Source organism: Dama dama, chromosome 14 (genome assembly GCF_033118175.1).
Source record: "Dama dama isolate Ldn47 chromosome 14, ASM3311817v1, whole genome shotgun sequence".
NCBI lineage: Eukaryota > Metazoa > Chordata > Mammalia > Artiodactyla > Cervidae > Dama > Dama dama.
Window position 1 is genome coordinate 38,576,978 of NC_083694.1, and position 17,566 is coordinate 38,594,543.

A 17,566-nucleotide genomic window follows, 5' to 3' on the forward strand; every position below is an offset into this window, starting at 1 on the left:
CAAGATGAAAAGAGTTTAGGAGACTGAACAGCATGAATGTACCTAACACTTTTAAAGCTAAAAATGGCTAAGAGGGTAAATTTTACTTTATGTGCCTGAGGCACACAAAATAATGTCTGGGTCTTTATGTTATGCTATCTTTCTCATATGGTATGTGCATTTTACCACAATCTTTTGAAAGTTTAATACATTGAAAAAAAAAAAAAAGCGTTGGATGAAAGAAAAAAGAGTCATCCTGTGCTAACTGACCCTGGCTTTTGTTGATTTTTCTTAATAAGGATCTGAGGGTCACTGGGTTGGGCAAAGATGACCAGGAGATTTACTGGAATGGCATCTAATGACAGAAGAGCTTGTACAGTGTGCAAGAACAGACAAAAACATAATCAAAGCTGCCATCTGAATGCTGACAAGAGTTGCAGGCGACCATGAGCTCAGTGTTACTCCCTGGACATGTGACCTCAGACGACAGCAACTGCACAATGGTCAAAACTGCCAATGCCCCTTTTTAGCTCATTCCATAAAAAGGTTCATTCCTATCTGCCTAGTCTTTGCAGTTTTAAGACCTTTCAGTCAGAAACATATGTGCCCATTTCATCAAGAGTAGTCTTACTAAAAGTACCTACTTGCTATTTACAGCTTTATAAATATTTGAAATTTATATGGTATTTACAGCTTACTATTTATATTGCCACACCTCAAACAAGACTACTTTTTGACTAAATATAGTCTCTGGACTCACCTCATGTTGATATGGAAGGAATTATTCTGGTTGACTTCAAAGCCTCCAGACCAAATACAATTGGGAACATCCATCAGCCGGACACATAACAGCTGATCGTAGTCATTCCGAGGCCAGTGGAATACCACACTGGAACCAGGAAGCGTGGAAATGTAACCTTCAGGATTGGCTGTTCCCTAAAACATGGTATCACTGGCGTTAGTCAAAAGTCAAGTCAAGATGTAAATGTTTACTGAGAATCTCTCTACCCTGAGCCTTGCCCTCCACCAGGAGCTTTTTAGGGCACCAAAGGCACAAAATGGTTTGGTTCAGTTCAGTTGCTCAGTCATGTCCGACACTTTGCAACCCTCCACGGATTGCAGCACACCAGGCCTCCCTGTCCATCACCAACTCCCGGATTTTACTCAAACTCATGTCCATTGAGTCAGTGATGCCATCCAACCATCTTATCCTCTGTCATTCCCTTCTCCTCCCGCCTTCAATCTTTCCCAGCATCAAGGTCTGTTCAAATGAGTCAGTTCTTTGCATCAGGCAGCCAAAGTATTGGAGTTTCAACTTCAATATCAGTCCTTCCAATGAACACTCAGGACTAATCTCCTTTAGGATGGACTGGTTGGATCTCCTTGCAGTCCAAGGGACTTTCAAAAGTCTTCAATACCACAGTTCAAAAGCATCAATTCTTTGACGCTCAGCTTTCTTTACAGTCCAACTCTCACATCCATACATGACTATGGGAAAAACCATAGCTTTGACTAGATGGACCTTTGTTAGCAAGTAATGTCTCTGCTTTTTAATATGCTGTCTACGTTGGTCATAACTTTCCTTCCAAGGAGTAAGTGTCTTTTAATTTCATGGCTGCAGTCACCATCTGCAGTGATTTTGGAGCCCAGAAAAATAAAGTCTGACACTGTTTCCCCATCCATGAAGTGATGGGACCAGATGCCATGATCTTAGTTTCCTGAATGTTGAGCCTCAAGCCAACTTTTCCACTCTTCTCTTTCACTTTCATCAAGAGGCTCTTTAGTTTTCTTCACTTTCTGCCATAAGGGTGATGTCATCTGCTTATCTGAGGTTATTGATATTTCTGCCAGCAATCTTGATTCCAGCTTGTGCTTCATCTAGCCCAGCATTTCTCATGATGTATTCTGCATATAAGTTAAATAAGCAGGGTGACAATATACAGCCTTGACATACTCCTTTTCCTATTTGGAAACAGTCTGTTGTTCCATGTCCAGTTCTAACTGTTGCTTTCTGACCTGCATATAGGTTACTCAAGAGGCAGGTCAGGTGGTCTGGTATTCTCATCTCTTTCAGAATTTTCCATAGTTTATTGTGGTCCACCCAGTCAAAGGCTTTGGCATAGTCAGTAAAGCAAAAATAGATGTTTATCTGGAACTCTCTTGCTTTTTTGATGATCCAGCGGATGTTGGCAATTTGATCTCTGATTCCTCTGCCTTTTCTAAATCCAGCTTGAACATCTGGAAGTTCACAGTTCACGTATTGCTGAAGCCTGGCTTGGAGAATTTTGAGCATTGCTTTACTAGCGTGTGAGATGAATGCAATTGTGCGGTAGTTTGAGCATTCTTTGGGATTGCCTTTCTTTGGGATTGGAATGAAAACTGACCTTTTCCAGTCCTGTGGCCACTGCTGAGTTTTCCAAATTTGCTGGCATATTGAGTGCAGCACTTTCACAGCATCATCTTTTGGATTTGAAATAGCTCAACTGGAATTCCATCACTTCCACTAGCTTTGTTCATAGTGATGCTTCCTAAGGCCCACTTGACTTCACATTCCAGGATGTCTGGCTCTAGGTGAGTGATCATACCATTGTGATCATCTGGGTCATGGAGATCTATTTTGTATAGTTCTTCTGTGTATTCTTGCCACCTCTTCTTAATATCTTCTGCTTCTGTTAGGTCCATACCATTTCTGTCCTTTATTGAGCCCATCTTTGTATGCAATGTTCCCTTGGTATCTCTAATTTTCTTGAAGAGATCTCTAGTCTTTCCCATTCTATTGTTTTCTTCTGTTTCTTCGCACTGATCACTGAGGAAGGCTTTCTTATCTCTCCTTGCTATTCTCTGGAACTCTGCATTCAAATGGGTATATCTTTCCTTTTCTGCTTTGCTTTTTGCTTTTTGTCTTTTCACAGCTATTTGTAAGGCCTCCTCAGACAACTATTTTGCCTTTTTGCATTTCTTTTTCTTGGGGATGGTCTTGATCCCTGTCTCCTGTACAATGTCATGAACCTCCATCCATAGTTCTATCAGGCACTCTATCAGATCTAGTCCCTTAAATCTATTTTCCACTTCAACTGTATAATAGTAAGGGATTTGATTTAGGTCATATGTAAATGGTCTATTGGTTTTCCCTACTTTCTTCAATTTAAGTCTGAATTTGGCAATAAGGAGTTCATGATCTGAGCCACAGTCAGCTCCTGGTCTTGTTTTTACTGACTGTATAGAGCTTCTTCATCTTTGGCTGCAAAGAATATAATCAATTTGATTTCGGTGTTGACCATCTGGTGATGCCCATGTGTAAAGTCTTCTCTTGTGTTGTTGGAAGAGGGTGTTTGCTATGATCAGTGCATGCTCTTGGCAAAACTCTATGTGCCTTTGCCCTGATTCATTCTTTATTCCAAGGCCAAATTTGTCTATTACTCCAGGTGTTTCTTGACTTCCTACTTTTGCATTCCAGTCCCCTATAACGAAAAGGATACCTTTTTTGGGTGTTAATTCTAAAAGGTCTTGTAGGTCTTCAGAGAACCGTTCAACTTCAGCTTCTTCAGCATTACTGGTCGGGGCATAGACTTGGATTACCGTGATATTGAATGGTTTCCCTTGGAAGCGAACAGAGATCATTCTGTCGTTTACTCAAATCAACAAACTTACTGTTGACGGGGAGATAAGTCAAAAAAATTAAATGTGACATTCAAATTAAAATGACATTAAAATTCACTGTGCTATTAAATAAGCACTAGTCATTCTTTAAAAGCAAGCTGCTTACCTGTCCCCTGGCAAATTCCCTCTGTGCAAATGCAAGCTTGTGGGATGACTTATTATCCAACAGGTAACGGGGAGCAAAGATGACCATACAGGTGTCAATATATCGGCCTCGGCCTTTCTTGACATCAATACCTATGAATAACAAGAACCAGTTCCATGAATTAATCAGAAGGAAAAAAATTATGGTCTGAAAAAATTAAATAGCCTTCACAATTACTTAGTTTCTCTGAGATAATGATTGTAGCATCCATAGAGGCTATGACATCTCCTAAGAATAGAATGAAAACAGCAACTACCTTCAAAGTAATTCTTTGAAGGTACTTTCCCATTCTTTATTGCCATTTAGACCTTAAAAAGTCTCCTTGGCAACATCAGTATCCCCATAATTCCCAGCTTCTTCATAAAGTGTGTACAATTGTAACAGTGACTAAAACAAACAGGTGTTTAGCTTGGTTTCCATTTATGAAGCTGACTACTAAGACAGCTTATGTGACACATTTCTCCTTACATACGGGACACAAAATTTCCTCCTAGAGAACATGCCCCTTTTACAACATAGAGGAGAATCTGCGTATTACTTAACTGCATTCTGCAACTGCCCTAAACTCAACTGACTCTTTTAGTATTTTCTGTCAGCCCAAAAATCCAGCTCAAACATAATGCTCAATACTACTGAATTTATTCCTTCATAAAATAAATGTTTTCAGCACCTAATAGGTACTGTGGGGAAAAAAGATAAACAAAAAACGTACCAAGGAAAGAAAGTCATAGTCAATCAAAAGGAAATCTCAAAACACCAAGTTCCAAAGAAAGAAAGAAAAATGAAATAATACCATATTATCTCAAAAACTGATAATAACTTTTAAAAATCTGAAATTCAATGGACGAGTTCACTCCTTCATTCAGACAATGAATAAAGTAACTATATTCAAGGCATTGGGTTGAACTCTGGTTATACAATGATAATATTTATGGTAAAAAATAATAAAAATAATAATATTTATTGAACTCTTAGTACACATTACACCCTCTACCAAAGGCTCAACATTTAATTCTTATAACAACCTTGTGAGTTAGATATTTTCATTCCTTCATTTTTGCAGATGAGGAAACTAAGGCGGGGAAAGATAAGTGACTTGTCCTTAGGTGACACAGCCAGTAGGTGGCGTAGCTGGATTAAACCCAGGGAGCCTGCCTCAGAGACAGACACAAAGGACCCTACTAAAGTCAAGTATCAAGAGATCATAAAAAGAGAAGTGACCTTAGGATATGACAACTAGATGTCCTGGATGTCCCAACATACTTTCAATTATAAATACTCTGATCTGTTAACTCCCTAATTCACTTGTACTAGTGTTTCTTTAATGTAAATCTCAAAATAGCTGAAAAACTGAGCAAATCACAAAATCACTCACTGAAACTCTGTATCTAAGAAATGCTCAGTAATACTGGAATAGTCCGGAAGATCCTGTGGAGAAGGGAACGGCTACCCACTACAGTATTATTGCCTGGAGAATTCCATGGACAGAGGAGTTTGGCAGGCAATGGTGCATGGGGTCACAAAGAATCAGACATGACTGAATGACTAACATACTTTCAACACTAAAACTCTGTATCTAAGAAACATTCAGTAATACTGGGATAGGGAGATAAACTCTCATCACTTTTCTATGACATACAGAAAAGCATTAATTATCAGAAATCAACCTTATCATATAATAGTTCAGTTCAGTTTAGTCTGTCAGTCGTGTCCGACTTTGCGACCCCATGAATCGCAACACGCCAGGCCTCCCTGTTCATCACCAACTCCCAGAGTTTACCCAAACTCATGTCCATTGAGTCAGTGATGCCATCCAACCATCTCATCCTCTGTCGTCCCCTTCTTCTCCTGCCCTCAATCTTTCCCAGCATTAGGGTCTTTTCCAGTGAGTCAGCCGTTCGCATCAGGTGGCCAAAGTACTGGAGTTTCAGCTTCAGCATCAGTCCTTCCAATGAACACCCAGGACTGATCTCCTTTAGGATGGACTGGTTGGATCTCCTTGCAGTCCAAGGGACTCTCAAGAGTCTTCTCCAACATCACAGTTCAAAAGCATCAATTCTTCTGCGCTCAGCTTTCTTTATAATCCAACTCCCACATCCATACATGACCACTGGAAAAACCACAGCCTTGACTAGACGGACCTTTGTTGGCAAAATAATGTCTCCACTTTTTAATATGCTGTCTAGGTTGGTCATAACTTTCCTTCCAAGGAGTAAGCGTCTTTTAATTTCATGGCTGCAGTCACCATCTGCAGTGATTTTGGAGCCAAAAAAAATAAAGTCAGCCACTGTTTCCATTGTTTCCCCATCTATTTGCCATGAAGTGATGGGACCAGATGCCTGATCTCAACTAATATACCTATAAAAGGTATATTTGGGGGACAAAAAAATAAAAGGTATATTTGATATCACAGAAAGAGTCTATAGCATCAAGACTCAACCAAAAAAAAAAAAAAATTTGTTTCCCTTTTATCTCAGATTGCCCTGGAAAACCCTTAACAAATGAATAGCTGATAAGATCAAAATATACAAAATCATCCTTATTGGAGGTACATGTTAAGGTTACCTGGTCAGGCACTACATGGCTTTTCCACTTGTGTCTGTGCTTTCAACTTTCCTGATAGGAAGCTAGTTATCTATCCAATTCTTCAAAAATAGTCATATAACAGATTCCACAAATTCTCTTAATACATGCCAAGATCTCACATAAAATCTCGTCTTAGCTCAAACTCTCTCTTCCTTTCTTTAGTGTTAACAACGAAATGTGAAACACAGTCTGGTCCCTAAACACATAAGTGACCTGTTCTCATGAATGCACGCAGCATCTAAGTTTGTGTGTACACTCCCTGCATATTTCCACTGGAGAGCTCAGTCTGCCTCTCTGCCAGGGTTCTGTGTGGTTCCTTAGCGCCAGCTGCTTCAAAAGGCGCAGGCACCACCGTGTTTCCTCCAATTTGTCCCAACTGTGGCTTCTGGCCAACCTGCAGGGGCTTGCTTTGGAAACTCTATCAAGGACCAGACACCCCAGCAGAAAGCCAAACCCAGCATGAAGTGGACTTTTCCTAAAGGGATGGAGCGAACAAACATGAGAATTGTGATCCTCAGCTGGAGGATCAGAAAAAAGTTTATCTCTTCTATTAAAAGTCTTCACGTCAGCTTTAAAGGAGACAGCTTCCATGTCAAGGGAGAATGCACGCAAATTCATGTTTTAAAAAAAAAACAAAAAAGCAAACTATACTTGGAAGAGAGTCTTTCACTAATAAACCCTCCAACACTTAAACAAAGCACTGACTCCATGGGAGTCAAAGTAAACAGCTAAGTAATACCATCTCAATTTTTCCTTCTGTAACATGACTCTCTACATCAGCACTGTCCAAAACAGGAGCCACTAGTCATACATGACCACTCATACTCACCAAAATAAAAAAACACAATAAAAAATTCAGTTTCTTTGTCACACTCACATTTCTCAGTAATGTACTCTCAAGTGCTCAGCAGCCATGTGTGGCTAGCGCCTCCACATTGGACAGTACAAGATGGAACATTTCCATTACCACAGAGAGTTCAATGGTTTCCCTATATTTAAGAGTAAACAATGCTTTGAGAGCCCAGAAGTTATATAGGAAAGGAAGGATACACTGCTAACACTTCAAATCTGAGACATAATTAAATCAAGTTTGTCTTAATCTTTTGTGACATCTTTTGAGGTACATAGGCATAGGCACATCTTCCCTTGGTGCTCTAGAAGCTTCCCCACCTCTAGAAGCTGAGCAAGCTTGTGCATGGAAAGTGTTAAAAGCACCAATCTAGACTAGTTGTGTGTGCTCAGTCATGTCCAACTCTTTATGACCGCATGGACTATTGCCCGCCAAGCTCCTCTGTCCATGAGATTTCCCAGGGAAGAATACTGGAGTGGGTTGCCATTTCCTTCTCCAGGGGATCTTCCCAACTCAGGGATCAAACCTGAGTCTCCTGCATTGCAGACAGATTCTTTACCACTGAGTCACGTGGGAAGCTAGCTTGCTGCTGATGCTACGTCGCTTCAGTCATGTCCGACTCTGTGCAACCCCAAATACGGCAGCCCACCAGGCTTCCCCGTCCCTGGGATTCTCCAGGCAAGAACACTGGAGTGGGTTGCCATTTCCTTCTCCAGTGCTTTAAAGTGAAAAGTGAAAGTGAAGTCACTCAGTTGTGTCCAACTCTTAGCGACCCCATGGACTGCAGCCTACCAGGCTCCTCTGTCCATGGGATTTTCCAGGCAAGAGTACTGGAGTGAGGTGCCATTGCTTTCTCTGCTAAGCTAGCTTAGGGATTTCTAATTACCATAACCACCAAGTGCATTTTATATTTTTTGCCTCAAATGTGGACACCTCAGTCATATTCCTAATTCCAACCCAGACTTCCCCTTTATATCTAGACAAGTCACTTAACCCCTCGGCTTCAGTTTCAAGGAGAACAATGCTTCTTACCCTCTTAGGGTTTGCAGGTTTCAATGAACGCGTGGGAAATGCTTGGAGGATGAAAAGCATTCTAAGTGTTCCTATTATTTCCAAGAAAAATAAGGATTCAAGCCAAACTGACACTTTCCTGACACAGGTGAATCTGAAACTAAACAGCCTCAGACCTCAAAAGGGCAGTGTGTAGGTGGCTCCTTGGATCCCTAGAAGAATAGGTCTGTGATGATATCAATCTAGCATTCAGAGAATGGATACCTGACCCAATGGCAAATAAGAAAACCAGCACTTGCCGACAGACCAAAGTGTAGGGCCAGCTTATCCCTCCAAGCCTGAAATCGTCGGCCCATGGTTTAGATTCTCCCCCTCCCCCAAATGTAACCCACCAATGTTATAGATCAGCCCTGGGCGGTTTCCTTGCTGGATGACTCTGAGAGCTCGGACGCCACTACCACCATCCAGGGAGAAGCCCTGACACCAGCCTGGCATGCCTTCAGGGTGAATCCCCCTTCCGATTCTCATCGTGCAGCTGTGGGGCAGAAAAGCAAAGACGTATATAGACATTCATCCGTAAGAAAGTCTTTTCTACCTGTTCTAATCAGGAAGCCTTGCTGTGGCTGTCGGCCAAAATTAGAACTCTAACAGTGACTCTTCCTCATTCTCATGTTATTCCCAAACACAGCAAGGCAATTAATCAGTGGTCAAAACTCAATCTGAGAGGTAGTCACAGTTTAACAATGTGTGACATGTACTGACCTCCACAACTAGACATTTTAGGGGAAAACATCAATTCTGTGAGCATAAGGCATGAGGAAAATGCTACAATATCTGAAAAACAAAGATTCAAAGCAAACTGATACTTTCCTGACTCTGGTGTTTCAAGGGTTCATGAAATACCCTGAACATATGAGAAAAGTATGTACAGAAGATGCAGCTAATGGTACATTCATTCAAGGGCCTGGTGCTAATATAATGGCAAGGCACCATATGCAGTTGGCCAGCATCCTGTCATGGATCCTGGAAACATAATTCCCAGATGTGTGTTCCAGATTGGCCACTAACAAGCAATGTAACTTTGGGCAGATAACTAGCTCTCCCTCGGCCTTAGTTTCCTCATCTTAAAAACTTTGCCATGCTGCCTAGTCCACTGAAATGTTGGGAGAATCAAATGAGATCATCTACGTGGAAAGGCTTTGGAAACCGTGAATTTGACGGACAAAATAAACTGTGTTTTGAATTTCAAGTCCTGGATCTCAAACTGTCAAAATCCATTCAGGGAAACAGTGAAACTGGGCCTACTGACCATGTCAAGCGGCTGTTTTCTGTCTCCTACTGGCCAGCACCCTGGTCAGTCCTCTCCTGACTCCAGCCCAACCTCTAGGTAGACAGATGCATCTGTATCCACTGGAGTGGCCCTCCTCTAAGTTTGTAGCATCCTTCTATAGATAATGGGGTATGACATTTTAGCAGTATCAATTTCACCTACATATTTTTGGATTAAGGCTAAACATCAGAAGACCACTGTAAAAAGCAGAATGTCAAATCCAAGAAAAAATAAAGTGAATTAATGCCCTGTGCTTAGTCACTCAGCCGTGTCTGACTCTTTGTGACCCACTGGACTGTAGCCCACCAGGCTCCTCCATGGGATTTCCCAGGCAAGAATATTGGAGTGGGTTGTCATTTCCTTAATGCCCTACCATACATTAAGAAGGACATGTCCGCTAATCCTCACTATTGTTGCTTTTCCCTGTGTTTAAACAGGTAATGAAAGCTTTGAGATCTTGAAATGGCACACTTTATTTCAACAGAAAGAGCTGGATTTCAGAATCTAATACAAGATGGCCTGATTGGATTAATGGGGTGCAGGCTCTCTACCCATGGGCTAACCTGTCTTCCCTCTGCAGCCAGCTCCTCTGCTTGCGCTGAGCGCTTCCAGGGGAGAGAAACCGCGCAGAAAAGAGAGCATGTGGGTCTCTCACCATCAGCAGAGTTATGAATAGAACCACTTCAATACACAGAAAATAAAACTGGCTTTCATTATACACCAAAACCAAATGGTTTATTTTCCATATCAAATAACACAGAAATTAGATCCGAAAAAAATCCCATTAAGTCATGGTGCTGTCCCCCTGCCAAGTCAGGATGGTTATCTTCAGTCTATTTCTACTTACACGGATATACTATAGCCTTTGCTAATTTTTCCCTTCCCTGGGAGCCTATTTCCCCTTCCCATAAATAACTGTACTCACAGGTTTGGCTGCTCTTTGTCAGCGTAGCAGAATAAGAGAGGGCTCAGGCTCCGGGCCAGCTCGTGTTCTTCGAACTGGCCTGCAGCATCCATCTTCGCATTGTCCTGTCTGAAGATCAGTGGTAGCCCTTTAGGAAGGAGGGGAAATGTTTATATCAATCCCACCCAGTGTATCCAAGACAGATGCAAATAATAAAAGGAAAAAAAATCATCAAGGGGGAAAAAGTGATGACTGAATTTATTCAGTGGACTCAGTCGTTGTCCAAAAGGCCAGTCTTGACCATGATTAAAGCACTTCTATGGAGTGGGAAAGGTTCAGCAGCTTACACTGTTGAGGTAATCTGTTTGCATTGGCTCCATTTAGTGCGTGGAGCAAATAAATCTGAATTCCCATGACCGACTCCAAAGGCCGACTGGAGCAGCCTCTGTACATACCGGTTTTGTTAATCAACCAATACGGAGCCGAAATGAAGATCTTCAAAGATCCTTCTGCTCGACACACAATCCGGATGGTAAGGTTCAGCTGCCGCCGGTTGGTGTCATAGAGCCTCATTCTTACCATATAGTTTTGGGTTCCGGGTGGAATGAGCAATTCTTTGCAGAGTGGAAAATTCTCCAGGGACACCCCTAAAGAAAGATAAAACTACTGTGTTTATGAGTTTCATTTTATAGTTTGTCAAAATAGCCCATAGCCAAACTAAATTTGATTCCTCTTGGAAAAGTCAGTAACTACAGTATTCAACTGGCAGAAACCTTATTACAATGGCCATCTCCCTTTAGCTGGGGTGAGAATAAATATGGTCTAGAAGTCACACTAGGGAGTCTGAACCATGTAATAATTAGAAGAATGAAAGTTATCAGTCACAGCTCTGGTTATTCAAGAGTTTACTATACAGGCCCTCAGCTGGGTGTCTGAAACTTAATAAACGCCAAGTATAGGGTAAGAGTTAAGGTTTTCTGCAGCCTCACTGCCTGGCTTCAAATTCCCAGTCTGTCCTCACAGCTGTGTGACATGGGACAAGCTATTTAACTTCACTGTGTCCATCTGCCAACAGGAGATAAGAACAGTATCTACTTCAAGAGCTTCTTTTAAAAGTGATGCTCCCTGTAAACAATGAGAGTGAAGACAAGGAGTGCTCAAAGAGCACATAGTGATGGAGGGTGAGAGGGCATTTCTATTCTATACAGGGGCTCAGTCAATATTTGTTGAACAAACATTTAAATATCAGAGCAAGACCCATTTTTTTAAAAAACAGACAAGTAGGGTTGCAGTATTTTTTCTTTTCGAGATTAAGCTCAAGGATTTACGTATTCAAAAATGTAAGCTTTTCCCTGCGGGACACGCTGCTGAAGTTCAATGAGTTTCAGGTTCCTCATCAGTAAAAAGGGGGTCACAGCTGTCTCTCTGCCTGAGACATCCATTGTTGTGAAGATCAAATGAGATGACAGAATGAAATCACTTACAAAACTGTAAAACAGGTAAATATCTACGTCCTTATTATTTCAACATGTCTACAGCAGCCTTAAAGAAACATTCATTCTGTCCCATATCCGGAAGGACCCTCTTGCTACAAGAGCTACAGATATTATAGTGACTCTACCTTCACTTCCTTCATCCCTACAACTGAAAATGACTTGATGTATTAACTATTCCAAACCTCAATGTCTTCATCAGTAAAATGGGACTCATAACTACTGCTGTAAGGATTACACGAGAACATGTGTGTCAAAGTATTTGACATACTGCCTGGGATACCGAGCGTGCTTGGCAAACGTTTTCCCTTTTTCTGAAAGAGGAGAGATATATGATTTTGTTCATTCTACAGCTAGTAAAAAGCATGGTTTGAAGAGACAAAATGACTTCCCTTAGTCACACATCAAGTGAGCAACACAAGAAAAAAGGCTATGTTGAGTGCTTGCCTTGAGATCTTTTAGTTTTGTTCAGTTTTTTGTTTCAATGATTTTCTATGTTAGGAGTTTTGCTTTTTTAACTGCATAAATCCTCTGAGCTGGTGCATTTTTTTCCTTTTGATGTGGATCATTGTTTAAAGCCTTTATTGGATTTATTACAATATTTTCCTGTTTTATATTTTGGATTTTTGGCCCAGAAGCACATGGGATCTTAACTCTTCAACCAGGGATCAAACTCACACCCGCTGCATTGGAACGTGAAGTCTTCACCACTGGACCACCAGGGAAGTCCCGAGCCAACGTACCGCAGTATTATATGTGCTACGATTTCTCCAAAATGTATGCCAAACAGTCATAAGATACCCACTGACACTTTCACAGAATAATTACAAATACTTATTTGACGAAGCCCTTACCCAGTTCAATGTTCTGGGAGGTATCAGCTGTGTGGAGAGCCGCCTCCTTGCCAGGTTTCAGTGTCCCATTAATGGGCATTCCTTTAACATAAAAATCAAGTTCACAAGGTAGCAAGTTGCAGATGACCACTGTCGGCAGGAGGTATATGGTATGCCCCGGCTGTCTGAAAATCTGTTTTGCACTGTCAGAAAATATGTTGGACGGCATGTAATCTGGGTAATTCTCCTTCTTTATGGCCACACAAAACCTGTGATGACAAAATGGTGTAAAAATCATCAGCCTGAATGAAGACCTTGAATTTTTTCTCCTTAGATGAGTCTGAGACAGGATAACATTCGAATGGTTCAATAATTTGGTAAGATATTTGCAATTTTCAATCCAAACACATTTACTAAGGCATAATCAAATCACAGTAAAACGTATGGATTTTACATGTTCAGTTTGATGAATTCTGACAATTACACACACCCCTATAGGCCCACCCAAAATCAATTACAGAGCATTTCTCTCATCCCAGCAAGATCCCTCATATCCCTTTCTAATCAATATCCTCCCCCATTATTCAAGCAACCAGTTTCTGATAGTCATCATTATAAGTTAGCTGTGTTTGTTCCTGAATAGCATAAATGGAATGATACAGGATGTATTTACTCTTTGTGTCTGGGTTTGTTTTTATTACATTAAGTTTTAACAAGATTCAGCCAAGTTGTTATATGTATCCGTATTTGGTTCATATGCCATTTTAAAAAAAACTCATTCTATTGATAACCAACTGGGTTGTATCTCCCAATCAATTTAATGAGAATGGAAATCTTAACAATCCAATTCATGAACCTGATTGTTTTTCCACTTAGTTAATAGGTTTTCATTAACTTTGTTGTTGTTTAGTCACTAAATCGTGTCCAACTCTTCTGCAACCCCATGGACTGAGGCCTACCAGGCTCCCCTATCCATGGAATTTTTCAGGCAAGAATACTGGACTGGGTTGCCATTTCCTTCTCCAAGGGATCTTGCTGACCCAGGGATCAAACCCACATCTTCTGCACTGACAGGCAGATTCTTTACTATCCCTCAGCAAAGCTTTGTAATTCTTAGGGTAAAAGACTGGTATATCATTCCCTAGACTGATTTCTAAATAATTAAAATTTTTGGTGCTACTATAAATGGTGTTTCTTAAAATCATATTTTCCATTTGTTCATGGCTAAAATGTAAGTGTATAATTGATTTCTATAGGTTGATCTGGAATTCTGAAGTCTTGATAAAATTATTAAGTCTCATGCTTTTTAAAGGGCTTCCCTGATGGCTCAGATGGTAAAGAATCTGCCTGTAATGCAAAAGACCTGGGTTCAATCCCTGGGTGGGGAAGATCCCATAGAGAAGGGAATGGCAACCCACTCCAGTATTCTTGCCTAGAGAATCCGAGGGACAGAGGAGCCTGGTGAGCTATATAGTCCACAAGATCACAGAGTCGGACATGACTGAGCAATTAACACATATACGTTTTAAAAAAAAAATTATCAATTTTTTTATGTTAAGCTTATTATATTACTGGGATAAACTTTACTCCCTGGATTCTATTAGGGAGTATTCTGTTAAGAATTTTTGCGTCTCTTCATGGTGGAATACTAGTTTGCAGTTTTTTTTCTTTTTTTGATAACTATATCACTTTTGGTATCAGGAATGCTGGCCTCATAAAATGAGTCAAAACTATTTCCTCCTCCCATACTTTCTGAAAGAGTCTGCAAAGAGCTTGTATTTCTTCCCTAAATGTCTGTAGAATTCACTACTGAAGTTTTATGGTCCTAAACGTTTTTTTGTGTGAAGTCCTTTGTATTATAAATTAAATTTCTTTAATAGATACTAGGTTCTTTGAGTTTCCTATTTCTTCTTTGTGTTAGTTTTGGTGATCTGTATCTTTCAAGAAATTTATCCTTCCAGTGTGGAATTTATTTAAATAAAATTGTTTATAACAAATCTTTTAATATCTGTAGGGTCTAGAGCAGTTCTCCTTTTTCTCTACTCCTTATACTGGCAATTTTGTTTTCTTGCCTCGAAACATGATTGGTCTTACTAGAGGTTTATCAAGCTTGTGAATCTTTTCAAAAAGCCAATTTTGACACTGTTGATTTTTCTTATTGTTTATTTTCTATTTTGTTGATTTTCATACTTTTATTTTCCTATTTCTCTGTGTTTAGTTTGCTCTTCTACATTAAGGAAGAAGTTTAGAACAGTGATTTTACGTCTTCCTGACTTCCTCATGTGAGCATTAAAAGCTACACATTTCCCTTTAGGACTGCCTTTGCTGCATCCCCCATATTTTAATATGACTGGTTTTCATTAGTATTCATTTTAAAATATTATTTTCTTTGTGATGTCTTTTGAGCCCACAGGTTATTTAGAAATGTATTGCTTAATTTGCAAATATTTGGGGTTTTGTAAGCACGTTATTGTCACTGATGTCTAATGTAATAACTATCATAATAATGAAATACATTGTGAGGGGTTTCAATTCTTTAATATCTGTTGATCTTCGTTTTATGGCCCAGGAGATGGTCTCTTCTGATGAATGTCCACAGATACTTGAAATAAAAATGCAATTGGAATTGATGGTGAAAGTGTTTCATAAATGCCAATTGTGACAAGCTGCCTAACAGCACTGTTCAAAACCATTTATATCTTTATTGTGTTTTTTTGTTTGTTTTGTAAATCACCGAAAGAGAAGTAGTCTGTTAACAACTGGCAAATCTGGATAAAGGGTATGAAAGTGAAAGTGAAGTCGCTCAGTCGTGTCCGACTCTTTGTGACCCCATGGACTGTAGCCTACCAGGATACTCAGTCCATGGGATTTTCCAGGCAAGAATACTGGAGTGGGTTGCCATTTCCTTCTCCAGGGGATCTTCCCGACCCAGGGATCGAACCCTGGTCTCCCGCATTGTAGGCAGACGCTTTACCGTCTGAGCTATCAGGGAAGCCCTGATAAAGGGTATACTGGCATTCTTCATATTCTTCTTGTTCTCCTTTATCATCTTCTTAAACTAAGTAAATGCCTGTCTTTGCTACAAAGGAAACTAAAGCTGATCATCTCTCATTTAAACAAGTTTAAAGTTTAGAAAGATCTCACAATAGCAATCCAGTATTTTTTCTAACATTGAATCTAGTAACACATTACTTGTACTCTTCAGAAGAGGAAATGAGGAATCTACATAATAATTTTGTCAAAGTTCCCAAGAAAAGTCAGTATTAGGTGCACCTCTACCCAAATTCCTTTGAAATCTGTTATTTGAAAAATTCCCACCTCTAGGATTTTCCTCCCCAATCTAGGAATGAGAACTTGTCATTCTTTTTTCTTCCCTCTCCAGATATTTTCTCTTTTTAAAATAAATACATATATATATAAAATATATACACACACACATATATATATACACATACACTTATTTATCTATTATCTACATCAGGTCTTAGTTGGGACACTCGGGCTTAGTTGCTCTGTGGCACGTGGGATCTTAGTTCCTGGACCAGGGATCAAACCTGCATCCCCTGCATTGCAAGTCGGACTCTTAACCACTGGACCACAAGGGAAGTCCCTTTCCATGTCTTCTCTTTAAGCTGATGCAGACAGACCACTTTCTAATCGCACATGTGTGAATACTGGGTTTGTGGTTGTTTCTCCAATGAATATTAGGTGGTAAGTAACAGCCACTCTCCTGCCCAGGGTTAACTCTTGAATTCTTATGAACTTTAACACTTAAGCAGTAAGAACTTTAGGGTTTACAACAAGCACAACTGAGTCACTAAGGGTCCTCAGAGAAAGCATAAAGGGGAAAAAATGGCAAAATCTACATGGCACTGCCGCGCCATGCTTACCTGAAGAACCGGCTTTTCTCCGTGTCCATGGAGTGGCATTCTCGTTTGCTGCTACTAACTTCAGCAGTCTTCACTACATTGGTCCAGTGAATAGGAGCTTTACAGAAAAACACGCCCAGTCCTTTGGGCCGGGCCTGCAGTCGCCAAGAAGTAAGGTGTAAAGGCACAGCAAAAGAGTCTCCTGGCATGATGGCAGGAAGGACCACAGGCTCTGCCACAGAAACACGTGTCAGCACTGAGACATGTCTCCCACCCCAGAGTCCACCTCAGGGCACCGCAGGCAGTGTCAGAACTCACTGTCTGGAGCTGACGGGCTGTCCAATCTCAGTTCCATCGGCGTCTCAAGCCTGTTCTTCACAATGAGGGCTGATCGGACCGTGATCACCTTCCGAGCACTACCTTCCATGGTCACTGCAAAGACGACCCGGACGGGTGGGAGTGAAGAGAACTATGGAAAAGAGAGAAATAGTAAAAAAAAAAGTGTGGCTTTTGAAAATCATGCAAAGTATAATAATACTGGTCAGAAGGCCTACATAAAGCATCTTACTATGACTATATATCTTCAGTGAAATGAGTCATTAAGCTCTAAAACCACTCTGCTTTAATAGGAGTGAATATCCTTTAATACCCACTATTATAACAGCCAATTCTGAAGAGTTGTTTGTTCTGGCATGCCTTTCATAGGAAGAATAACTTTTTTTCCTAAATGTGATGAAATTTACTCAATATGCCCATACACTGTTTGTTGACATGCCTATAAAAAGCCAAAATTTGGATTTCAAAGAACTTAAAAAAAAAAAACTTCACAATGATAATTGTCTAAGTTCTGCTCAATAATTACTCTTTTTTTTAACAGGACACCAAGGCTCATCAAACTCAAGATAC

At 40.4% G+C, this 17,566-nt stretch overlaps 1 protein-coding gene across 9 annotated transcripts in view; it reads right to left on the reverse strand.

The window, feature by feature from the left end:
* The window catches only part of VPS13D (vacuolar protein sorting 13 homolog D), a 265,619-nt gene that overhangs the window by 140,320 nt on the left and 107,733 nt on the right, over positions 1 to 17,566 (reverse strand). For all 9 annotated transcript variants that reach the window (XR_009695793.1, XR_009695794.1, XR_009695795.1 and 6 more), the window contains 8 exons: positions 16,979 to 17,129; positions 16,682 to 16,892; positions 12,813 to 13,060; positions 10,921 to 11,112; positions 10,487 to 10,613; positions 8,624 to 8,766; positions 3,746 to 3,876; positions 740 to 915 (listed from right to left, as the gene is read on the reverse strand). Coding sequence is in view for 6 of the 9 variants with exons in the window: in XM_061160354.1 (XP_061016337.1) it covers positions 740 to 915; positions 3,746 to 3,876; positions 8,624 to 8,766; positions 10,487 to 10,613; positions 10,921 to 11,112; positions 12,813 to 13,060; positions 16,682 to 16,892; positions 16,979 to 17,129 (1,379 nt within the window). In the remaining 3 variants the exon portion in view is untranslated. The remainder of the gene's footprint in view (positions 1 to 739; positions 916 to 3,745; positions 3,877 to 8,623; positions 8,767 to 10,486; positions 10,614 to 10,920; positions 11,113 to 12,812; positions 13,061 to 16,681; positions 16,893 to 16,978; positions 17,130 to 17,566) is intronic.